The 26,213-nt window shown below is 42.6% G+C and overlaps 1 protein-coding gene across 3 annotated transcripts in view; it reads right to left on the bottom strand.

The window, feature by feature from the left end:
* DTNBP1 (dystrobrevin binding protein 1) overlaps positions 1-26,213 on the bottom strand; it is a 155,575-nt gene that overhangs the window by 65,119 nt on the left and 64,243 nt on the right. For all 3 annotated transcript variants that reach the window (XM_033929593.1, XM_033929594.1, XM_033929592.1), the window contains one exon: positions 16,905-16,927. In XM_033929593.1, coding sequence (XP_033785484.1) covers positions 16,905-16,927 — 23 coding nt within the window. The remainder of the gene's footprint in view (positions 1-16,904; positions 16,928-26,213) is intronic.

Below are 26,213 nucleotides of genomic sequence, written 5' to 3'. Positions count from 1 at the left end.
CACCTAACGCAGCTTATAGTGGTGTACTGTATCACATGTTCAGGAGTCCTGTGGTAACTGCCAAATGTGTGTATGTGCTAACAGCATACTAAAAAAATATATATTTTTAGAGGGGGCAGGTCACAAAGCAGAACATAAGTATTCCTGCACTAAAGTGTGCTTCTACATTAGTGTGTACTTACTGGTTATCACAGGAATACCATGTGAGCCTTTATATCTACCCAATTTGATGGCAGTAAAACGCAGATTCTATAAACAGTGCCTAAAGTTAGGCCACAAGTGTCAAAGTCCCTCCTCGAGGGCCGCAATCCAGTCGGGTTTTCAGGATTTCCCCAATGAATATGCATGAGATCTATTTACAGGCACTGCTTTCATTGTATGCTAATTGATCTCATGCATATTCATTGGGGAAATCCTGAAAACCCGACTGGATTTCGGCCCTCGAGGAGGGACTTTGACACCCCCGAGTTAGGCGCCTAGTTTGGCACACTTGGCCAATGTAGGTGCCTAACTTAAGGGGTCTTTTACTAAGGCGCGCTAGCCAACTTAGCATGCACTAAATATTAGCGTGTGCTAAATGCTAACACGCCCATTATATTCTATGGACGCGTTAGCATTTAGCGTGCACTAATTTGGCTAGCGCGCCTTAGTAAAAGACCCTCTTAATTTTGTTAATTGCCTTAATCAGCACTGTTAATTGAAAGCCCCTTTAAAAAACAATAAAAAAATTAATTAGCTAGTAGGCGCCTACCACTTCAAGGTAGGCGTCTACACTGAAGCGCCTAGAAGCAAATAGAGGTGGTTGGGGCAGATGCTGTGCACATTTTGGGCGTAACTTGATTTAGGTGCCAGCAGGCAATCATTTAGGTCAAGAAAACCCTGGCATAAATGGCAGTGCACCTAAGGATTCAATGCCTACTGGCGCCTAAGACCACTTAGGTCCAACTAGGTACAATTTTATATATGGTGCCTAGCGAATGATTGACAATTCTGTTAAACAGTGCTAGCAGGTAGGTGCCATTTATAGAATTAGGGTCTAAGTGCTCATGTGATAATTTTTTTAATTGGCTACGCATTAATGTCAACTCATGGCCATTAATACAATAAAAAGAAAACCAGCCATTTTAGGGCAGAAGTAAAAATGGCCTTAAGTGTGTGGGAATGACCCATGTAAGAACATGCTAAAAGTCACTTTTTACTGAATCTTAAAACTTTCCTGCTTATTCTATAATAATTTCTCTACACCATCAAAACTGCATTTAATTTATTATAATAATCATCTTTATTTTCATGCCTTAATTACATGATATTAGTATTTATAGATTGCTAATATGACCTAGGAGAAGTTCAATGTGATTTACAATTTAGAAGAGCCTGCAGTTTAGTAAAAGGGGGCCAGTGCAAAATATAGCCAGCAGATATAAATTCTCAAAACAGACACATTTTGATCACTAAATTGAAAATAAAATCATTTTTCCTATCTTTGTTGTCTGGTGATTTCATGAGTCTCTGGTTGCATCCAATATTTCTTCCCTTCTTTCAGCCTCCTGTATGCTTCCTTTCTTCCAGACCTCTTTCCCTCCCCCAACTTTTACTTCCTCTCTCTCTACCCCCTCCCCTTTCTTTCTTTCTGTCTCCCTGCCCCCCTTTCTTTCTGTATGTCTGTCTTTCTCTCTCCTTGCCCCCTTTCTTTCTGTCTCCATACCCCCTTTCTTTCTGTCTTTCTCTCTCCATTCCTCCTTTCTGTCTGTCTCCCTGTCTTTCTCTCTCCATGCACCCTTTCTGTCTGTCTCCCTGTCTTTCTCTCTCCATGCCCCCTTTCTGTCTGTCGCCCTGTCTTTCTCTCTCCATGCTTACAAGGTTTTAACCAGATGGTATTTAACTCCAGAGAGGGTGCACCTTATGTACCCGCAGGTTCTTAATGTCTGCTGGTGATGTGGGGTGACACTAAGATCGTTTTATCATATTTGGTGGGAATGCCCGATAATTAAGGCCTTCTGGCTTTTGGTAACATCTGAAATGACTCAGTGGATACAGGACCCAATTCAGTTCTTGCCCCAAGCCTGTTTGTTGGGTACACAAAATCTGAGAATATGGCCCTGGCAGACTAAATTGGTGCGCTTGGGTCTAGCGAGTGCTAAATGTCTTATTGTTCTGTATTGGAAACGCTCCGTTGCTCCTTCTAAGGAGGAATGGTTACTTAAGTGTACTAAGTTGGCCCAGATGGAATGCCTGGCAGCTAAACATTTAGGATTTTTTGAACAACAAGATCATACTTGGAATAAAGTATTTCAGTGCCTTTGATAATTCCAAGGGTGGGGGATGGGAAGTGGGGATATTTGGTGGGTCCTCTGAAGAAACCACAGAGGGTTCATCTCATGGGGTATACATGTGCACAGGGAGGGGAGGTGGATGGGGGTTGGGGTAGGGGTTGACGTTTTATATAGCGGTTTTGTTTTGGTTTTCAGTTGTAATGACAGGTGGGATTCACCAGTTTCTACTTGTATGATGTTATCTTGTGCCTACTTAGAGGTATTTGTAGGCAGAGACTGGCCTTGTTATTTTTCCTGTGATGCTTTCTTAGTGCTTTGAATTGTAACTATGCTTGTTGTTATTATCTATAAAATTTCTAATAAACATTTAAAAAGGAAAAAAAAAAATACCTCCCTGCATGCCGATGCAGAGCAACCCTCTCCCCCCATCCCCTCCACCCTCGCTGATCCCTAAAGGGACTTAATACAGTATATGTAACAACAAGCTACGACCTTTTGGGTGTAAGGACTGTATACAGTATAAGGGTCCCATGTCTATTGAAAAAGAATCTTCCGTTTCCGGGACCTTCTGGCATCTTTTTTATTTATTTATTTATTGCTTTTAAATTTTTTCCAAGAAACCTCTTGTACAGAATATTGAAAATAAGACAGATAAAATGTTTTAAGCAAGACAAAATCTCAATTAGGCAATATTTTCCTTAATCAATACTATTAATCCCATAATATGGATCCATAAATTCCAATGAGTGCTAGTGAAATTAAATCAAATTATTAACAAGAAAAGCAAAACATCTGGCTGCGGTAGTAGGAGTCTTCCTAACTACTTTACTATATTGCTGCTGTTTCTTTTACCCCATTCCAGGCGTTTCGTAGAGAGGAACCTTGTTAATTGAAAAGGGTCAAAGAATACGTATGTGTTGGATCTATATTTAACAATACATTTACAGGGATATCGTAATAGAAAAAGGCCTCCCATCATTGTTACCCCTGGTTTAAGGAGCAAGAATTATCGTCTACGTTTTTGGGTATCTTAAGAACATAAGAAATGCCTCTACTGGGTCAGACCTGAGGTCCATCGTGCCCAGCAGTCCGCTCATGCGGTGGCCCAACAGGTCTAGGACCTGTGCAGTAATCCTCTATCTGTACCCCTCTATCCCCTTTTCCAGCAAGAAATTGTCCAATTCCCTCTTGAACCCCAGTACCGTACTCTGCCCTATTACGCCCTCTGGAAGCGCATTCCAGGTGTCCACCACACGCTGGGTAAAGAAGAACTTCCTAGCATTCGTTTTGAATCTGTCCCCTTTCAACTTTTCCGAATGTCCTCTTGTTCTTTTATTATTTGAAAGTTTGAAGAATCTGTCCCTCTCTACTCTCTCTATGCCCTTCATGACCTTGTAAGTCTCTATCATATCCCATCTAAGTCTTCTCTTCTCCAGGGAAAAGAGTCCCAGTTTTTCCAATCTCTCAGCGTATGAAAGGTTTTCCATCCCTTTTATCAGATGCGTCGCTCTCCTCTGAACCCTCTCGAGTATCACCATATCCTTCTTAAGGTACGGCGACCAATATTGGACGCAGTACTCCAGATGCGGACGCACCATCGCTCGATACAATGGCAAGATAACTTCTTTCATTCTGGTTGTAATACCCTTTTTGATGATGCCTAGCATTCTATTTGCCTTCTTAGCAGCCGCTGCGCACTGTGCCGTCGGCTTCATTGTCAGGTCCACCATCACCCCCAGGTCCCTTTCTTGGGTACTCTCATTTAAAAACATCCCTCCCATCGTATAGTTGTACCTCGGGTTTCTGTTTCCCACATGTAATACTTTACATTTCTCAACATTGAACTTCATCTGCCATCTCGTTGCCCATTCCCCTAGTTTGTTAAAGTCCCTTTGCAGTTCTTCACAATCTTCTTTAGTCCGAGCTCTACTAAATAGTTTGGTGTCATCCGCAAATTTTATTATCTCACACTTCGTCCCTGTTTCCAGATCATTTATGAATACATTAAATAGCAGCGGCCCTAGTACTGAGCCCTGCAGGACCCCACTCGTGACCCTCCTCCAGTCCGAGTAGTGGCCCTTCACTCCCACCCTCTGTTTCCTACCCGCCAACCAGCTTCTGATCCATCTATGTACATCTCCTTCCACCCCATGGTTCTTCAGTTTCCGGAGTAGGCGTTCATGGGGCACCTTGTCAAAGGCTTTTTGGAAATCTAGATATATGATGTCTATGGGGTCTCCTTTGTCCATCCGTTTGTTAATTCCTTTGAAGAAGTGCAATAAGTTCGTTAGGCAAGATCTTCCCTTGCAGAAACCGTGTTGGCTGGTTATCAGAAGTTCGTTTCTTTCAAAATGTTCATCGATTTTTTCTTTTATCAGTGTTTCTGCCATTTTCCCCAGTACCGAGGTCAGACTCACCGGTCTGTAATTTCCTGGGTCACCTCTTGATCCCTTTTTAAAGATGGGCGTAACATTGGCTATCTTCCAGTCCTCCGGGATCACGCCTGTTTTCAGGGATAGATTGCAAATTTGCTGCAGTAGTTCCGCTATCTCCTCCTTTAATTCCTTCAGAACCCTTGGATGGATTCCATCCGGACCCGGGGATTTGTCTGTTTTTAATTTATCTATCTGCCTGTGTACATCTTCAAGGCTCACTTCCATGGTTGTTAATTTTTCTGCCTGATTTCCATTGAAGAATTGCTCAGGTTCCGGAATGTTGGATGTGTCTTCGTTTGTAAATACAGATGAAAAGAACGCGTTAAGTCTTTCTGCCACTTCTTTCTCCTCCTTCACCACTCCCTTCTTGTCACCGTCGTCCAGCGGTCCCACATCCTCCCTAACCGGTTGCTTCCCTTTAACATATCTAAAGAAAGGTTTGAAATTTTGTGCTTCCCTGGCTAGCCTCTCTTCATACTCTCTTTTGGCTTTTCGAACCACTCGGTGACATTCTTTTTGATATTTCCTGTTCTCTTTCCAGTTCCCCTCAGTTTTGTCCTTTTTCCATTTCCTGAATGAATTTTTCTTATTGCCTATCGCTTCCTTCACTGTTTTGGTTATCCACGCCGCGTCCTTTATTCGACTCTTTTTGCACCCCTTTCTGAATCTGGGGATATATAGATTTTGCGCCTCGCTCACCGTGTTCTTGAGAAAAGACCAGTCAAGTTCTACCGTTTGCCATTTTTTTGAAGTGTTCCTAAGTTTCTTCCTTACCATTTCCCTCATTGCTTCGTAGTTTCCTTTCCTGAAGTTTAAAGTTGTTGCTATGGTTCTTTTTCTTTTTGGTATTCCTACCTCAACCTTGAACTTGATCACATTATGATCGCTGTTTCCCAACGGTCCCACTACCTCTACTTCTTTAGCAGGTCCCCTTAACCCATTTAGGATTAGATCCAGAGTGGCATTTCCTCTCGTCGGTTCTCTGACAAGTTGCTCCATGAAACAATCTTGTATAACCTCTAAGAATTCTGTCTCCCTAGTGAAATTTGAGCTTCCAAGACTCCAGTCTATCCCGGGGTAATTGAAGTCTCCCATAATAACCGCGTTACCGCTTTTGGATTCTCGCTTCATCTCGGCTTCCATTTCTTCATCAGTATCTCCGGATTGCCCGGGCAGACGATAGTATAAGCCCATCTTTATTTCAGGCCCTTTCCTTCCAGGTATTTTAACCCATAGCGATTCTAGCTTGTTGGTCGTTTCTGCTGTGTCCATTTTTGTCGATTGTATGCTTTCTTTTATATAAAGGACTATTCCACCTCCTTTTTGTCCTGACCTGTCCTAGCGATAGAGCTTGTACCCCGGCAGTGCTGTATCCCATTTGTTTTCTTCATTCCACCACGTTTCAGAGACTCCAATGATGTCTATGTCCTCTGCATTGGCCATGGCTTCTAATTCCCCCATTTTGTTTCTTAGGCTCCTTGCATTAGTATATATGCAATTTAGATCCTGGTATATCCTTGTCTTTATTTCCTTTCCCTGTGCTTCGGTCTTTAGTTTCTTCTCTGTTGTTACAATCCTTATAACGTCCGGGAACATCTGTATCTTTAGTCCCCAAAATTCTTTATGTCTATTTTTGAAGAACATCTTTAATAACCAATCTCTGTCAGGCAATAAAGCCACTGTTAGTATTAACTTAGCAGGTTTTACTATGTCCTTCAATGATGTTTCCAGTATTACAGTAGTGTCCATTTGTAAATCCTGTTTTGAAAAAAGGACGATCTTATTGTTTTTTCGCTGGTAAATAGAATACTTGTACAAAAGGAGGGAGCATATCTTCCGAAACGTTCAAATTTTCCATAAGATATTTTTTCAACATTTCTTTTGCGGAAATCATTGGAGTTTTTGGAAAATCTAATAGTCTGAGATTACTGGAGCGGGAATTATTTTCCAAATTTTCAATTTTCCTTCTCAAATTAGTATTATCCCTAATGAGGGTAGTCTGTATTTGCTTCACTCCTAACAGATCATTTTCAATATTTTCCACCTTACTTTTCATTATAACAGTATCTTGTTTAAAATTTTTAAATTCTTCTTTTTGTTACAATACTCTTTTTTCCAGTTCCTTTATTTGTGGAGACAATGACTGTCCCAAACTAACAACTAAGTCCCATAGGGAATCCAGGGTAACATTGATAGGTTTTGCAAAGGAAAAAGTACCTGAATTTATTGGGTGGATTATCTCAACCTCCAGATTCCTCTCTGCTCCACCTTGTCCTTTCATCTGCTCCAAAGCTGTTCCTGACGCAGGCTCGATGACTTCTGTAGCCTGGCTCAGCGAAGCCTCCTGGGAGAACAAATCTACCTCCTCGGATAGACTGTCCTTTCTAGGTGAGCTGGCTCCCTGTGGCTGTGGAGGCGGGGTCCTTGCGTTGGGGCTCAGAGTCTCATCTATCCCAGGGAGGTTCACCATGGCTTCACTCACTGCCGGGACCTCCAGCGGGCGATTCCCCGGCGTTACTGTCTCCTGCTGCAGGCGCCTCAGTAATTCATCTATCGTGATCAGAGGAAAGGTTTCTGGGCGCCGCAAGTCTCCACCAGCGCTCTTTCCTCTCCTCTTCGGCATTCCAGCGATGTAAGGTAAAATTTTAGGAAGAATTGCTGAGAGCATCTCCCCACAGTCAGATCATCGTAGCCATCTTGGATCCATGCCCTTCTGGCATCTTGAGCTTCCCATATGATTAGTTGATGGACACTATTATGCTAGTGCCAATATGCTGGCGGTTCTGCCATTGTCCAATTCTGCAGAATACTTTTCCTGGCTAGCAGGCTCAGTTTTCTACATAAGATTATATGTCCCCTTGCCATATGGCCGTAGACTTTGGGGACATCCAACACTAACTGGAAAGGAACCCTTTATGGTTTTGCCCACTAAGGTAAATATATATGTCATTATTTGTTGCCAAAACCTTTGGACAATGGGACATTCTCAAAAGGCATGACCAAATGTACTATCCGCCCACCCACATTTAATACATGTGGATGCCTGAGTGCCCCCCACTATAAAATAGTTGCTTTTGTGTAAAATATACTCTCAGAAGCACCCTATAGTAGCCCTGCACTCTGCGTCAAATGAGGGATGGACTTAATATTGACCAACAAATCCCAGTGTCCTATAGGCACCTGTAACTCAGTCTCCCAAGCCCTGCAGTACAAAAGAAAGCTTTTATCTGGCAGCAATGAGTGAAGAGCTTTAATTATGTGATATACTGTCAATATCTCCGCATCCTCCAGGGTGAAGAATTGGTAGTACCTAATCCCCATATGTTTACCCAGATGTACTCCATCAAGGGACGCCACATACTGTAGCACCTGTCAATACACAAATTGTGAGCTCCAAGAATCCCCCACTCAGGTCCTGAGTGCCTCATAGTTCTGCACAAGCCCATCATTTCCCACTATATGTTCAAGGGTAATTATACCTGCATTCTCCCATTCACGAAACCATTTATTCTCCTGCCCCAGTTGAAGGACGGATTACCTCTCAATGGAAGGAGATCGGTTACTCCCTGGTGCCCACCAACAATTTAACCAGCCAGTGCCAAGCATCCTATAGAGAGCGAAATACTAAGCTAACTTTGAGATATGGGGGCAACTGGCCCGTAGTCATTTGAAGCATGGCAAAAACATCAAATGGCAAACAAAAGTCTCTTTCCATAGGAATAGGCATGTAATGTGATGTGTGGGCCATCCAATCTCCCAAATGCCACAATAGAAATGCACAATTATACACTTGAATATTGGGCAGCCCCAGACTCTCTCTTCCCCACACTTGTCCAGCCTCCCAATAACATCTGATATGAAATGTTAGATTTCCGAGAGACCCTACAGAAAGTGACAAACAATCTCCGTAGACAGCAGAAGAGCCATCCAGTCCTCTAACATGACTCTCGTTTTCTGCAATAGATGTTCAGTATTCAACTTATATAAGTGTGGAGTATACATCGTTACCAAAACTCCCAAATGCACAAAACAAACCCTCCGCCCATCTCAAAGAGAAGTGATCCCCCCCCCCAGATTCTGCACCGCTGGAGAGGAGGGCAATGCTTCTGATTTCCCTAAGTTCAATTTAAGGCATGCATAATCTGCGTATTCCTTGAGGACTTCCAACAATGCAACCAAGGAAGTTTGGGGTTCTGCTAAATTCACCAGATCATCTGCAAAAGCCGCCATTTTGAAGGAAGAAGACCCCATCTAAATATCTTGAATTGTAGGCATATTATGGATATCCTTGGAGGAGAGGGTCAAGTGTAAAAACAAATAGCAGAGGGGAGGAGGGCATCATTGTTGTGTGTACCCCTACAGATTGGAAAACCCTTCTGATTCAAACCTGGAAGCACAATTTTGGCTCGTGGAGAGGCATACAATGTCCTAATCGCTGAAACAAAGAACCTATCAAAGCCATATGCGGATAACGTTGTATACAGAAAATCCCACTTAGCTCTATCAAATGCTTTTTCAGCATTGAAGCTGATCAGTACTGATGGGATTTCTTTACGGGTCCTCTGTTCCAGCAACAAGAGAAGCTTCCAAACATTTTTTGCTATGCTTCTGCCCTTAACAAAGCTAACCTGGGACTCGTGAAAAAGTGCCAGAAGTACTTTTGTCATTCAATTTGCCATAATTTTGGCCAACAACTTCACCTCTGTACTCTGGGTCTCTGCGAGGCTTAGAGAGTACTAATACCCGAGCCACATTCATGTCATCTGGCATGGCCTCTGCATTGATCAATATATTGAACAAGGAGGTCATCGGTGTGAATATCTCCTCACCTAGATTTTTGTAAAATTTGGCTTGCATGTTTTCTTCTTCTGGTGCCTTCATCAAGGGGCTATGCATTATCGCCCAGTAGACCTCCTCAGGTGATATAGGAGCATTCAAATTAGAGAATGACACGGGGAGCGATCCCCGCAGCGAACCGCTGCGTGGCTGCGGTTTGGCTGCGGATTATGGTGACCTCATTAGCAAATCGCCGCAGACGCGGGGACAAATCCTTTCACCGACCGCAAAAACGGTGAATAGATTTGTCCCCGCAGGCCAATGTCCCCCCCTCTAGGAACCGCAATTTACCTGTGTTTTCACCGTGCTCCTGCAATAGAACCCGCCCCCCCCCCCCCGACGATCGCCCTCACTGGTAGGAGGGTGCCCAACCCCTCCTGCCGGCACCCCCAACGGCCCCCTATATCGCCAATAGGAGGGTGCCCAACCCCTCCTGCCGGTCCCTCCCCCAACAAACCCCGCCATCCCGAAACACCACCCTTAGTCTTACTTTCCAAGTTGGACCGGACAGCTCCTCGCTCGTCTGGCCAGCAGGCCTGCCTCCGTCCAAATGAGGCGGGCCCGCCCCTCCCCTCCCCTGCCTAACCCACAGGATCCTAGGGCCTGATTGGCCCAAGCACCTAAGGCCCCTCCTATAGCGGGAGTGGCTTTAGGTGCCTAGACCAATCAGGCCCTAGGATCCTGTGGGTTGGGCAGGGTAGGGGCGGGCCCGCCTCATTTGGACGGAGGCAAGCCTGCTGGCCATACGTGTGAGGAGCCGTCCGGTCCAACTTGGAAAGTAAGACTAAGGGGGTTCCGGGGTGGGAGGGTTCGTTGGGGGGGGGGTCCAGCAGGAGGGGTTGGGTACCCTCCTGCCGGCGATCTTAGGGGAGGCCATTGGGAGGACCGGCAGGAGGGGTTGGGTACCCTTCTGCTGCGATTGTCGGGAGGGCCGTTGGGGGGGTCTACAGGAGGGGTTGGGTGCCCTCCTGCTGTGATCGCTGGGGGGAGGGGAGACTTGCAGCCGTAGCCGCGGTCACTATGCTAATCACGGCAGGGAGATCTTTGCCGCGATTAGGTACAGCGGCCGCGTCTACTTACCATATAGGCTAACATTGTAAGCATTTAAAGTACATGTCGTGTTTGTTTTTGCATTGCTAGCCCCAGGGGTGGTGGAAGATTAGTGATTGAAAAACTGTATGAAAAATAACTATTTTAAATTTAGTGATCAAAATGTGTCAGTTTTGAGAATTTATATTAATTAATTTTTTCTCTGCGTGTTTTGTTTTTGTATAGTTATTAACTAATATTTAACTAAGTTTTAAAGTTTTAAAGTTTTAAAGAATGTTTCCTTTATACGTAAATAAAGAAAAGTGAATGGGATTGCAGTGGCGGTGACGGGGCGGTGAATGGGGTGGCAGTGGCGGTGACGGGGCGGTGAAGAGGATGGTGAGACGGGGACGGGGCGGTGACGGGGATGGTGAGACGGGGACGGGGCGGTGACGGGGATGGTGAGACGGGGACGGGGACCAATTTTTTCACCGTGTCATTCTCTAATTCAAATGCTCCCTGTCATTTGCAAGTTTTCTAAATATAGTGAGGCCGGGACTCACTCTTCCAGCTGCAGGCCATACAGCTTGCTATAAAAATTATAAAATATCTCACATATACCCAGGTCATTAACTGGCTCCCTGCTCATTTTTCAAAATCAGCACCCGTTTAGGCCCAGGCGAGCCAAAAGGTTGCCCTCTTTGTGGCCAAATCTATATAATTGATATTTACAGTAGGCAAAGGATTTATGGGCCCGCTGGTGAAGGAGTTAATTCAATGTGGCCTGTATTTCCATAAGTTCCTTCCTATGGCTCGAGGTACCTGAATAGCTATAACGTTGTCGTGCTCTACAGATCATAAGATCCAATCGCAAAATTTCCCTATCACGTGCCCTCTTCACATGACTAGCATAGCTTATGATTTTCCCCCTAAGGACTGCCTTAGCCACCCCCCAGAAAATGATAGGATCGTCATCCGCATGGGTATTAAGGGACTTATATTTTTTCTATCAAGCCAACATGAGCTTGTGAAATCTAGTATCTCTAGGGGAAATACTCATCTTCTGGTGTCCTGACTTGTCTTTTCCCCTGCCCATCGCATCCATACCCACACGTGATCAGAGATTGTATTTGTCTCAATGCCTGTCTGCTCAATGTATTTAAACACATCTTTGGTAACTCAATGTAGTCAATTTATGACTGAGTCCCATGAGTATAGTCACACTCATTTCGATGTAGCACATGCCATAACATCAACCACATCCAAAGCTTCACTGAATTTATGGAGTTCCTTGGCCCCCGCCAACCTCTCAGGGCCTGCTCCACCCGTACTATCTAACTCTGTGTCACTAATGGCATTAAAAACTCCTCCAATGATAAGGGGGCAATGACTAAAAGGTAAGAGCTTACGTATCAAGGTTTTATAAAATGCAGGACTATTAACGTTGGGAGCATATATTAGGGGACACTTGTTGAAGTTACAGGGAAATACTTTTTTTAAATCTTTATTGATTTTTAATCTAAAACAGTGTCATATAAATGATCAAAACAATAGGTATTACATTACACTAATATCTGTACAGGTAACATATATATCTTTCAAGATTTTAAGTAATCCTTCATATAATAACCTACTATAACATATTATATAATATTATTAAAGAATAAAGTTACCCAAATGTCCCCATCAATATTTATTCCCTTCCCTCCAACCGCCAACCCCCCATGGATGATATCATATGAGGCTATAATTTGTGGAACGATATTACATGTGAAACTCACTCTAGATAAATATAAGAGTCGACTATTTATGGTTATGACAGGTACAGCTATTCAATTGATAACGAGTAATTGGAAGAACCATGATAGAATAAGTTATACTTTTTGGTGGGTGAATGTGTGCATCGCTTACAAATATGAAAGAATTAATACAGAGTGTAGGGGATTTAGTGGTGTATTTAATAAAGTTTGGAGCCCATTGACTAAATTTGTAAAATTATAATAATTTATATTTATATCTTTCTTTTGTTCATTTACCTTAGGGAAATACTTTTAAAAACAATAGGAGGAAATATTTTTTCACTCAGAGAACAGTTAATTGTTTATTGAAAGCATCTATACCACTACCAGTGACTGGGGAGTCAATTCAGAGCAGTTTACATGAGTTTCTGTAATGGTATTACAATACAAAGTTAAGCTCTGGAACACATTGCCAGAGGATGTAGTAAGAGTGGTTAATATAGTTGGTTTTTAAAAAGGTTTGGACAAGCTCCTGGAGGAAAAGTCCATATACTTTTGAGACAGACCTGGGAGAAGCCACTGATTGCCCTGAATCAGTAGCATGGAATGTTGCTATTATTTGGGGGGGGGGGGGGTTTGTCAGGTATATATGACTTGGATTAGCCACCATGAAGATGGGCTAGATGGACGATTGATCTGGCCCAGTAAGGCTATTCTTATGTTCTTACAGTGTCAGTATGTTAAAAATATGGCATCTTTCTTTCCAACACATCTATTTAAACCAACCACCATTAATAAAATAATCCTATTAAGATCATACATAGTTTGGAATACAAATCCTAAAAACGTTTTAAGTTGTGTAATGAGGAAATTAAGAAAATAAATGTAGGAATTTTGTTTACTTTGAGAATTAATGAAATGTTATAAAAAATAATGCTTACATTATACCATAATCTAGGGCATAAGCAGCACTGACAGGACATGATAATTCACCCATCTGGTATAAGACAAACTACAAGATACACAAAAGAAGGAAAATAAATGAAGTTTATCTTTATGAGATTACCAAACTGCATTTACAGCTCACTTTATTATGATTCCCCACACAATCCTCAAGCACTGCCATCTCTCAAAACATGGTCCTTCAAAAAAAATTCCATCCACTAGATAAGCAACACAGATTGCTAAATGGCTATTACAATGAACTTTCATTTTTGTTTGCTATATCCTCTCTCGGATTCTGTTTCATCCCTTTTACCTCTGTGAATCTGACAGTTAGTAAAAATGATGTGAACTGCAGTGGCAATTCTATTGCAATGTGCAGCCTTTCATTTTCAGCAAAACAGAAATCAAGTTGGAAGCTAACTCTTAACTCTTTCACAGCATTATTTAGAAGTCGAATCACATAAGCACTGCATTGCAGCTGTGCAATTAGTTGTTAGTTTATTATTGCAACTGTTTTTGTATTAAAGGAAAAGAACAGAGAATAAGCAGAAAGGAAAAACAAAACAGAGCTTGCTCTACCTACAGGAATTCCTCTGACTATTCTCCTTGGATCCTCGAGTTGACATGGCTGTGAGGAATGAACAAGCAAACAGAAGAACCGTGCTGATCAAGTGAAGTCTCCAGCTACCAAACAGCTTCACAGATGTGCATCTTCTACCATGTAGAACAAAAGAAACAAAACTGCAGCTGGAGACACATAGTGTTGCCTGTTTTCAGTTGGTCACACACATATCTCTCTCTATATATTTACAGATAAACACAGACACTCTTCCACTGGCTCTGCCTTTCCTAAAGCAGATTGTGAGCTGACAGGCGCTCTGGATGATCAGGATGCCTACAACATCTGGGAAAATACCACATGCTGTTACAAAGGGGGGGGGGGCTCAAAGTGGTATATATCTGAAGATTTCAGCAGTCTTAAGCACACAAAATTATACAGATTACAAAAAAATATAGTCATGCTACACAGTAACATATCCTGTGGAAAACTACACCACAACAGAGATTGTATAAAATATATTGAAAGGAACACATTTATATGGATTCACCCATTCTTATAACATAGCTCCTTTTAAAGGCCCAGTGAACACCTATTGCATTGTATTTCTGTTGTTCTTTCAGTATGGACGCTCTCCCTTTCCACTAATCACCTTAATTCTTAGTGCATAAATAGGAAAAATTTAAAAAAAAGTTATTTGAAATTGAATTATTTGTATATTATGTATCATTTACAATGAAGAATAAAATTAATTTAGGAAGTACAAACTGAAAAAAAACAATAAATATTAATATAAAGCAAATATGTTCAAAATGTATTCAGAAATAGTAAAAATATATGTAATGAAGATTACATAAAATCCAACATATAAGTTTATATTGCTTCATTACCATAATGATAGGAATACAGAGAAGAAGAAAGGGTAACAATACTGGTAAAGGATTTTTTTTTATATCTGATATACTTTACTATACATAAAACAATTATCAAGAAAATAAGAAATAAGGAGCCCTTTTACTAAGCTTTACTAAAAAAAAAAAAAAAAAAAAAAAGTAACCTATGTTATTATTAGTGCGAATCAACTATCATAACTGCAGAAGACCAAGCATGCAGCTTAGGGATACTCCTTGACTCCAACTTAACACTTTCCAACCATATCTCACAGATAGTCTCTACCTCATTCTACTACCTGAGAAAACTCTGGAAAATAAGAAACCACTTCTCGGAATCTGACTGCACCCAACCTTGTCCTCTCCCGCATGGGCTACTGCAATGCGCTATTCAATGGTCTCACAGCAAAGAATATACATGTGTACAAAATGCAGCAATCAGATTTCTAAAGAACCTTCACGCCCACGACCCTGTCTTCCATCCTATCATCAGCCCTGGCTATCCCTTAGCCAAATGCTGTGACTTTAAGGGCTTGATGCTAGCATACAAATCCCTGCACAACATGGTACTAGGCTACATGTCAACCAAATTTCTTCCATACATAACGAACAGAACACTCCGCTCCAAAGAAGAAACACACCTCCAAGCACCCCTTGGTTGTGCTCTTCAACTGCAGAATGCCAGATGATGATCCTACTACCCTTTTTTTTGCCAAACTACTGGAACCAACTACATCCACAGATCAGATCCCTCGAAGGGCTCCTAAGCTTTAGGAAAGCAATAAAAACATACCTCTTCACCTAATCCCTTGCCTACTACCTTATGTTTAAAAAAAGAAATGTATATTGGCACTTGACCCTCTGTATATATCATACTAGGACAAACACATTGTATTGTACACATGGCAAATTGTAACCTGTTTTTGACTGTATATTATATATGTTAACCTGTAACCCATTCTGAGTTCGTTGGGGAGATCGGGACAGAAAACAAAATAAATAAATATGAACTTTGCCATTTTTTTCTTACTCAGAGAGCTATTTACTATACTTAATGATGTTAATGCATTAAAAGGGCAATTCTATAAACTAAATGTTCACATTTATGCACGTGTTATCTTGATATACATGTATTTAGAATGAGATACATGTGCGTATGTGTGCATATAACACGTAAATACCAATATTTTGCCTACGTGCTACTCTGCAAAAACTTGTTCAACTTACACTGCAGGTATCTGCAAAGGGTCATTCCTAGGGCGGACTATAGGTGAGACAAAGCTGGGGCTACCACTTAGACATGCGGTTCCCTGCTATATTAGGCACTTGCACCTTTGATAGCTCAATGGCTGACGTTAAGTGTAGGCACCTCGATGTTAGGTGTGATTATACCAGGTCACGCCAGGTCTGTGGCATGTGTTCTGATGGGATACACCCACTTTGAGCATATTATTCCAACTTTGAAACACCTTCATTGGCTGCATGTGTTGATCGTGTACAATATAAAATGTTGTATCTTGTTTTCAAGGCCAGGATGGCGCAAATGTCTGCTCTTCTTGCTTGTGCTTTGCATGCTTACCAGTCCTTGAGATTGAGCAAAGGTTGCTGGAGGCAGATAGTACGCTTGGAATGATATTGCAGGTTGATTTTTTATGTTGCTAGCCTGCAGCTTTGGACTGCATTACCCCCATATTTGCGGGACAATCAGACTGAAAGCCTGTTTAGGAAGGAGCTTAAGACTTTGCCCTTTCAGCTAGTCTTTGCTGCAACTTGACTTGATGGACTATATGGACTCAGAGACATATGTTAGGAACTCTGTTTTAAGTTGGTTTTTTTTTTTGTAATGATGTGTGCATCCTCTACTATATCATATGTTTTGATTTTATTTTAGGTATGTTCATCTTATGAATTGCCTAGTACTTAGTGATTGTGCAGTATAGAAAGTTGTTAAACATATAAATATATAACATATATATATATATATATATATATATATATATATATATATATAAATAACAGAACCTAGTAGCTAGTCTTGGAGTACAGTAATTTATGAAAACCATATTATAAAATAGGCTCTCACAGGACACCTAAATGGAGGCACCCAGTTACAAAATTGTTCCCTATAACTATTAGCAAATGACTCCTAAATATCATGTTAATTCAAAGCATCATTAGAAAGAGTTCAAAAAAATTACCTTTGTAGGCTTCAAGTTCCTTCCTGTGAATAGACAAAAACGGGAAAGAACCAATAAGTTCTTACTAATATTTTTTTTTACAACTGAACATATGAGGTTCCAAACACTACTTACTTTTATAGCACTACCTGTAATATGGCTCTTATTAGTATAAACACAGCAGAAGAAAGCTTTCTAAAAAATTTTTTAAAAATTATAGATATCATTTTATTTTAAATTTTTTATTGTTCTTGGTGTTTGTGATAGGACTGCTTGAGTACCTGAATAAATGCATGTAAACCGTTCTGAGATCCCCTGGGAGAACGGTATAGAAAATTGAATAAATAAATACATTTTCTTCTTAAACTTACATTTCTGAGGATTTTTTGATATAGTACAATTAAAGTATAAGAAAGGAGACCTGGACATTCAAACCTTGCTGAAATGATAGCTGCTGCCCGAATCACTTAAGATAAACTGGTTTAACAGATGTACTATAGCAACGTGGACATTTTTCCTGTTATGCCCCTGGACACATTTTCTATTTTGGTCACAGAAAACTACTTTTATTTTGGTTCTTAAAAGTAAAATTATTTTCAAGAACTGTGGAACAGAGAAACCTATAAAGTTAGAAGTTTATGATCATTACATCAGTTTTAAAATATTAGATGATATAAAAGCTGAAAAATTATAAGGTCCAGCATGACAACATGGTTAATTCATTTTTTAATGGATCACCTCTAAAGGTTGTGGCAGCCATTTTGGACAATGAGCTGCTCTTGCCCTTAGGATCCCATTGAACCACCGGGACAGTATACATACAGTAGGCTGAGGAAGGCCTATAAGGGTGGGAGGGGGCCTCTGTCAACCTTTATAGCCATTAGAGTTGGGAGGAGGCAGTAGGAAGGCAGATGCCACAACCCGGAAATTAACTGGGCACCAGCCAATATTCAGACCAGTGCCTGGTAAGCTTTGCTGCTAAAGTTAGGATAGCATTTTTATTTAGTTGGGCAGTCCAGTTAAGTGGCACTTAATATCAACACTTAGGCAGTCACAAATGGTTTAACTGGGTAGGAGAGGCTTTGAATATCAAGCAGAGGCTTTCTCTCTCTGTGCATCCATTATAATCCTATGGATGTGTTAGCATTTAGCGCATGCTAATTTTTAGCACGTGCTAAATTGGCTACCGCACCTTAGTAAAAGACCCACATAATTAAAGAGTCAATATTAAAAACAGAAGGGAGCAAATGTATCTAAACTATTTTTACTGTCACTTTAAGGAATCAATCTCAGAAGGTAGCAAACTAACACAGTCTTTATAAACCACTAGTTTTTAAGCCCGTTACATTAACGGGTTCTAGAATATATGTCTGTCTGTCTTTCTTTCTGTCTCTCTCCCTACCCCTGTCTCTTTCTTTCTGTCTCTCTCCCTGACCTCCTTTGTCTGTCTGTCTTTCTGTCTCTCTCCGTGTCTTTCTTCCTTTCTTTCTGTCTCCCTCCCGCTGTCTTGTCTGTCTTTCTTTCTATCTGTCTCTTTCCCTGCCCCCTATGCAGCAGCAGCATTTCCCTACCCCCCACTTCCCTATGCAGCAGCAGCTGCAGCAGCATTCCCTCCCCCTCCACTTCCCTGTGCAGAAGCATTTCCCTCCCCCACTTCCCTGTGCAGCAGCCACAGCAGCAGCATTCCCACCCCCTCCATTTCCCTGTGTAGCAGCATTTTCCTCCCCACCCCACTTCCTTGTGCAGCAGCAGCATTTCCCTCCCCCCACTTCCCTGTGTAGAAGCCAAAGCAGCATTCCCTCCCCCTCCATTTCTCTGTGCAGCAGCAGCAGTATTTCCCTCCCCCTCCACGTCCCTGTGCAGTAGCAGCAGCAGCAGCATTTCCCCCTCCCCCTTCCGCGATCTGGCCAGCTCCCTTAGACCCTTGCTGGAGTTATTTTTAAGTTTAAAGGTGCCGTGGCGGCTCCTTTCACAATCCCTGCGTGCATCAGAAGCCTTCTCTGACGCAGGAGCGGCTCGTGAGAGGAGCCGCCGCCGCCGCCGCTTTGAACTTAAAAATAAACTTCGGGCATGGAGTGTAAGGGAGCCAGCCAGACCGCACAACATTACCTTGGGGTCTGCGAGTGTTGCTGTTGTAAGCGCGCATGCGCACTCCTGCCGGCCACGGACCTATGGATCACAGATCACGCAGGTAGGAGTGTGCATGCGCGCTTAGCGTTTTATTATTATAGATAAGAACAGCTACGAAATACATACATTCAGGATATTGAAAGTAAACATTCATTGTCTTACTGTTTTAGCCAACCAGTGAGGGACAAGAGTACCAATGTTATCTGGCGAAAGAGCTGGAATGGAAGATTAGGTTTTTACCTTCAATAATCTTCTTTCTGTTAATCCTTGTAGGATTCCATAAGCTAGGTGTTCAATCCCAAACCACAATCCGGGAGTTACAGAAATCCAATACTTTTCTGAGCACATGCTCCTCCCTCTTAGACTGAGAGCTAGAGCCACAATTTTATTAGTTATGATTTTTTTTTTTTAATTGTGACTAATAACTAACGCATTAATCGCAGCATTAACTGAAATTAACATGCAACTTTAACCAAATCATTTTCTTTTTCAAATTATTCAAAGTAGTTGAGCAATTTCTGAGCTGCAAACCTGGAAGCAATATCTGATAATCCTCACTCTGATTGCACTTTAGCACCATTGGTCATCTTGGTGACAGGTCAAAAGCACGTGCTGACAAAGGTGCGCCGAGACAACTGAGCGTAAGGCGGAAGCCCGCGCAAAAGAAAAACAGTGTTTTAAGGGGCTCTGACGGGGAATACAGATCGCACCGGCGTTGTGGGGGGGTTTGGGGGATTGTAACCCCCCCATTATACTGAAAACTTCACTTTTTCCCTAAAAATCAGGGAAAAAGTTAAGTTTCCAGTATAATGGGGAGAGTTACTTACAACCCCCCAAACCCCCCCAACATTAGCGCGATCTGTATTCAGTAAAGTGAGGGGGGGGGGTTCCCCACCAACAACCCCCGTCGGAACCCCTTAAAATACTGTTTTTCTTCGGCGTGGGTTTCCGCCTTATGCTCAGTTGTCTCGGCGCACCTTTGTCAGTGCGCGCTTTTGACTATGAACCGGTCTTCTTCATTGTGTTAGTTTACAATTTAAGAGAAATCATAAAGCAGAGTACTGTTCTTTAATATATATCTAGAACTGCTGCTGTTATGGCATAACTTGATAGAAGAGCAGAACTCCTTAGCATTCTGGAAAAATTTGCTCTTGTAGCAAAAGTCCGAAAAAAAAAAAAAAATCCCATATATTGATGAGTGGAAGGCTACTGCACTGTTTTCTCCATTCAAGCTTTTATGGAAACATACACCGAGAAATAAGATGGCAGATAAAGGCCAAATGGCCCATCCAGTCTGCCCATCCATACTATCCACTATCTCGTCCTCTCCATAAGAGTATGTAGTGCTTATCCCACGCTTTCTTGAATTCAGATACAGTCCTTTTCTCTACTACCTCTACTGGGACCCTATTCTATGTATCTATCACCCTTTCTGTAAAAAAGTATTTCCCGAGATTACTCCTGAGCCTATCACCTCTTAACTTCATCCTATGCCCTCTCATTCCAGAGCTTCCTTTCAAATGAAAGGGACTCGCCTCATGTGCATTTATGCCAAGCAGGTATTTAAAATATAACATTGTGGCTGGATTTTAAAATAAAATGCAACAACCTTATGTCACAGGTGTATGATGCTTGGAGCATACAATGCATATTCTTGTGAAAGCAAATGGTGGGCTAAATTAAGCCAATGAATGCTTTCAGTTCTGCTCTAGAACTAATGCAATAACTAAACTAAACTAAACCTTAGGTTTGTATACCACATCATCTCTACATTCGCAGAGCTCGACACGATTAACAAGAATTAGGGTAGAAAGGAACTCCAGTGGAGGGAAAGATGAAGAGGAAATTTAGAGGACTAGCATAAACAAAAAGGGAGGAAGAGTTACATTTTTGAGAATAACCAGGTTTTCAGATGTTTACGGAAGAGTTGGAGGGAGCTCAGATTCCTAAGAGGGGAGGTAATTTTGTTCCAGAGCTCAGTGATTGTAAAAGGGAGGGAGGAACCAAGGTTTCCTACAAGGGAGACGCCTTTTAGAGAGGGAAAGGAGAGTTTCAGTTTTTGGGTGGATCTGGTGGAATTGAGGTGAGAGGAGTTCCAAGAAAGAGGAATAAAGTGGGGGAGGATGCTGTGTAGGATCTTGAAAGTAAGGCAGGCACATTTGAAGTGGACTCTGGAAATTATCGGAAGCCAGTGGAGCTTGGACAAAAGCAGTGAGACATGGTCGAATTTGCTTTTTGCAAAGATAAGCTTAGCAGCAGCATTCTGAATCCGCTGGAGTCTTTGAAGGTTTTTCTTTGTTAGGCTTAGGTAGTTAGAGTTGCAATAGTCCAGTATGGAAAGGATGGTGGATTGGACAAGGACGGCAAAGTGTTTTTGATGGAAACAGGTTCTCACTTTCCTCAGCATGTGAAGGCTGAAGAAACATTTTTTTATTAGGGAGTTGAGGTGATCATTGAAGGAAAGTGTAGAGTCAATGATGACTCCCAGAATTTTACTTGAGTATTCAAGATGCAGAGTGGGGCCAGAGGACAGAGGGATGGAGGTGGGCAGTTGGTCCAATTTTGGGCCGAGCCAGAGAAGTTTTGTTTTAGATTCGTTCAGTTTCATCTGCACAGTGTGGGCCCAGGATTGAAGGTTCGATATACATGAGGATATGTTCGTAGAGAGGTTGGTGAGGTTCCGGTCGGTCTCAAGAGGACAAAGATGTCATCTGTGTAAGTGTAAAGTGTTTCAAGGGGGGAGAGATGGAGGAGTTTAAGGGAGGACATATAAATGTTGAAAAGGATAGGAGAGAGAGGTGAGCCTTGTGGGACTCCACAGATCGGGTTCCAGGGGGGAGGAAGAAGTGCCCTTCATGTTGACTGTGTAGGAGCAGGAGCGTAAGAACTTCGAGAACCAGTCAAGGACTGTGGAGTTAATGCCTATCTCGGTGAGTTGGTAAAGTAGGATATCATGATGGACAACATCAAAAGCTGCAGAGTGGTCGAATTGAAGAAGGACGGCAAACTTGTTGCGAGAATGGAGATGCGCTTTAACGTGGAAAAATGCAAGGTCATGCATATAGGGAAAAAGAACCCGTTGTTCAACTACAAATTGGGGGGGGCATTGTTGGGAGAAAGCAGTCTTAAGAGAGACTTGGGTGTGCTGGTGGATGCATCACTGAAGCCATCTGCACAGTGCGCAGCGGCCTCGAAAAAAGCCAACAGGATGCTGGGCATCATAAAGAGGGGCATAACAACCAGGACGCGGGAAGTCATCATGCCATTGTATCGAGCGATGGTGCGTCCACATCTGGAATACTGCGTTCAATATTGGTCGCCGTACCTCAAGAAAGACATGGCGGTACTTGAGAGAGTCCAAAGGAGAGCAACGAAACTGGTAAGAGGGCTGGAACACTGCCCATACGCCGAGAGGTTGGATAGGCTGGGGCTCTTCTCTCTGGAAAAAAGGAGGCTCAGGGGTGATATGATAGAGACCTTCAAGATCATGAGGGGCATAGAGAGGGTGGATAGGGACAGATTCTTCAGGCTGAAGGGGACAACAAGTACGAGGGGGCATTCGGAGAAACTGAAGGGAGATAGGTTCAAAACAAATGCAAGGAAGTTTTTTTTCACCCAAAGGGTCGTGGACACTTGGAATGCGCTACCGGAGGAAGTGATCAGGCAGAGTACGGTACAAGGATTCAAACAGAGACTGGACGGATTCCTGAGGGATAAAGGGATCGTGGGATACTGAGAAAGCTAACCAGAAAATAAGTATAGAAACCCAACCAGGTCGTGCATGTGCAAGACCAGAGGGCTAGGACTTCGATGGGAAGATAGGACTCAATAGGAAACCAAGGGGCATGGGGGCCCCTTCTGGTGATTTAGACAGGTCATGACCTGTTTGGGCCGCCGCGGAGCGGACTGCTGGGCAGGATGGACCTGTGGTCTGACCCGGCGGAGGCACTGCTTATGTTCTTATGTTCTTATGTTGAACTTTTGAGATTCGGTGCTGAAGTTGGGACGGAAGCCGTATTGGTGGGGTAGTAGAATGGTGAATTTTTCAAGGTAGGAAAATAGTTGAGTGGATATGATGGATTCTAGCATCTTGGTAAGGAGAGGAATGTTTGCTATTGGACGGTAGCTGGATGGTGTAGAGGGGTCTAGATCAGGTTTTTTCAGTAGTGGGGTTAAGGAGATATGGCCCATTTCTGGGGAGAATAGGCCCAAATGGAGGGCGGAGTTTATGAGAATGGTTAGAGATGAGATGGCCTGAGGGGGAGTGTTCTCGTAAAGGTAAGCGGGGAATGGATCCAAGGTACAATTGCAGGATTTCAGTTTGAGGCAGAGATTATGGACCAGGGATTCAGAGACAAGTTCGATGGAAGACCAGGATCTGTCAGCTGGGATAGGGTAGGAGTCTGTAAGGATAGGGTTGGGGTCGATTGGAATCAGAGATTTGTAGGAGATTGCAGGAGGGAAGGAGCGCCTCAAAGTGGAGACCTTATCGCTGAAGAATTTTGCCAGAGACTCAGTTGAGGGGGAGGATGGAGGCATTTTTGGAGGTTAAGGAATGCCAGATGTTAAATAATGTGCTACTCTAGTTGTTAGATTTGGAGATTTTGTCACCGTAGAAGTTTTTCCTTGCTTTTTTTAAAACAGTATTGTAGAATTTAATATTGACCCTCCAGGAGTGTCTGTCTATAAGGGATTTAGATTTTTTCCATTTTCGTTCCAGAGCTCGGCATTTCTGTTTCAGTTCTCTGTGGTATGAGAGGTACCAAGGGGCCTTGCGGGAATAGGAGATGGTTTTAGTGGAGAGAGGGGCGAGGGAATGGAAAGTGGACTCGGAGAGGGCGACCCAGTTTTGCCAGTTTGTTTCTGGTTCTGCAGGTTTAGGGATGGGGGAGAATTTGTCAAGAAAATTGATCCAGAACAGATTGCTTGAGATTTTTTTGCGGAAGGTAATAGAATTTGAGGTGCGGGATGGGGGCCCAAAATGTGACATGAAGATTGGGAGGCAGAAAGCCCCTAGGAAGTGGTCGAACCAGGGGACGATTTCCCAGCGAATGTCAGTGGTTGAGCTTTTGTGAGTAGTGAGATCCAGAAAACTGATGAGGTCTAGTGTGTGGCCTTTTTCGTGGGTAGGGGAGAGAGTGGGAGGGGGAAAGCCTAAAGAGGAGAAGAAGCTATTAAATTCAGATGCGTCCTTGCTGGTGACATCGTCAAGGTGGAGATTGATGTCTCCAATGATCAGTAATCTGTGAAATTTGAGGAAGGCGTTTGTTATGGTTTCAAAGATGAGTTCGGAGGAATTGCTCCAAGGGGTAGGTGGGCGGTAAAGGAGCAGGATACCCAGTGGATGAGGGTGGTATTCATCGTTAACTGAGGCTAGCATGTATTCTAATGAGGAGAGGCTGCCCTTTTCAAGGAGCTGGACATCGAAGAATGATTTGAAAAGGAGAGCCAGGCCGCCTCCTTTTCGGTTAGTTCTGGGAGAGAAGAGGCCTTGGTAGCCGTGGGAGCAAAGTTCGTTTTGAGTAAATTGGTCATCTTTTGTGATCCAACAGTTTTGGCTAACTGGAACTGACATGCTGAAAAGCTAGTTGCTTTAAAGTGAAGTTACTCACCTGTAGCAGATGTTCTCCAAGGACTGAAGGGCACATTCACACACATAGAGATGACTTCAACTGTGAATGAGCATTTGTCACAGTTTCCTTAGAAGGGGCATCAACATTAAGGATACCCTAGTCTCATCCTCAATATTCAACTGAAATGGGATGGTCTGGGCAATCTCCAGGACAAAACTGGTAAAAAAAAAAAAAAAAAAAGAGCTCCTCAGGAAGACTTTCTCCTTTCATGGGGGAAGGATCTGATGGAACACCAAAAATCCATTATCCAAGAAAACCTACAGATCTTCCCTAGAATCCCAGGAGCATTCCATATTAGACTCGGAGTAATATTTGTCTGTCTGAGTCTGCACTTGCACCGGTCTATTGAGTTCATGTCCATGCTTTGAACAAAAGAGCTCAGGAATGGGACAAGTCTTGGGCGCCAATGAAGATTCCACCCCACAAGGGTTGGATACCAATACTGTCTCAGCTAGTACAAGCCCCAATGCCTTTCTGACAGTCAAAGCAAAGGATTCCCGAATGGGCTCAACTGATATCTGGGTGATGCCTCAGCATTTCGTCAGTCCAGAAGACAGCCCAGCTCCTCCTGGAACATTGCTTAGATCCACTTCTTTAGTGCAAGCTCTAGTAAAGGCAGGGACTCAATTGATGTGGTCAGATCCACAGAATGAATTGAGTAGCATCGGAAGATTAGTCCCAGCTCAGAGAAGGCTGGTGTGCTAGTGCTGTATCCTTGGAGGGAGAGTGATCTTCACTGTACTAGTGCTTCTTGGGTATTGGCAATGCCAATGTCCCGGTGGTTGAAAAGGAACCAATGCCAATGCTTTTTGGTCTCTGCCCAGTAGTGCTGACCAATTCAGGGGAAAAAATTTGATTCGATTTGGCTCATTGAATTGATTTTTCAATTCAATTTACTTTTTCACCCAATTGGGTGTTTATTTTGTAGCCTCTTTACCCACCTCAACCTCCCTTTGTCCTCTCCAACCCCATGCTGGTGCTATGATGTAAACAAAATAAACAAAAAAAGTATTTTTCTTTCTCAATTAAGTCCTAGCTTACGCTCTGTCTAACATCAGCTCTGGCAGGATAGACATTTAAAATCTGACATATTATAATCACAAAATAGAAAATAAGATTATTTTTTCTACCTTTTGTTATCTGGTCATTTTATTATTTAAATCATGTTGGTCCCAGTCTCTGGTTTCTGCTCGTCTTCTGTTTACTCGCTCACCAGGGTCTCCTGCCCATTTGATGCTTTCTTCTGTCTCCGTGCTCACCATTCATCTTCCATCTCTGTACCTTACCTTCCACTTCCCTATCCAACATTTCTGTTTATTTTCTAATGTCTACCATCAATCTTTCTCTCTCTCCCTCTCTCCCCCTTGTGCCCTGGGTCAAATCTCTCTCAGCATCTTTCCCTTCCTCCCCTCCATTATTATGTGAACATTTCTTTCTCTCCCCCCCATACTATCTCTTCCTGCCCCCTCCACCCTATATCCAACATTTTCTCTTCTCATGCATGTCTCCCTCCCCTCCACCATATGCAGGATTTCTCTCTCTCACCCCTTTCTACCTTGTTGCATCT

Source organism: Geotrypetes seraphini, chromosome 2 (genome assembly GCF_902459505.1).
Source record: "Geotrypetes seraphini chromosome 2, aGeoSer1.1, whole genome shotgun sequence".
Taxonomy (NCBI): Eukaryota; Metazoa; Chordata; class Amphibia; order Gymnophiona; family Dermophiidae; genus Geotrypetes; species Geotrypetes seraphini.
This window is presented reverse-complemented; position numbering and strand designations above follow the sequence as displayed.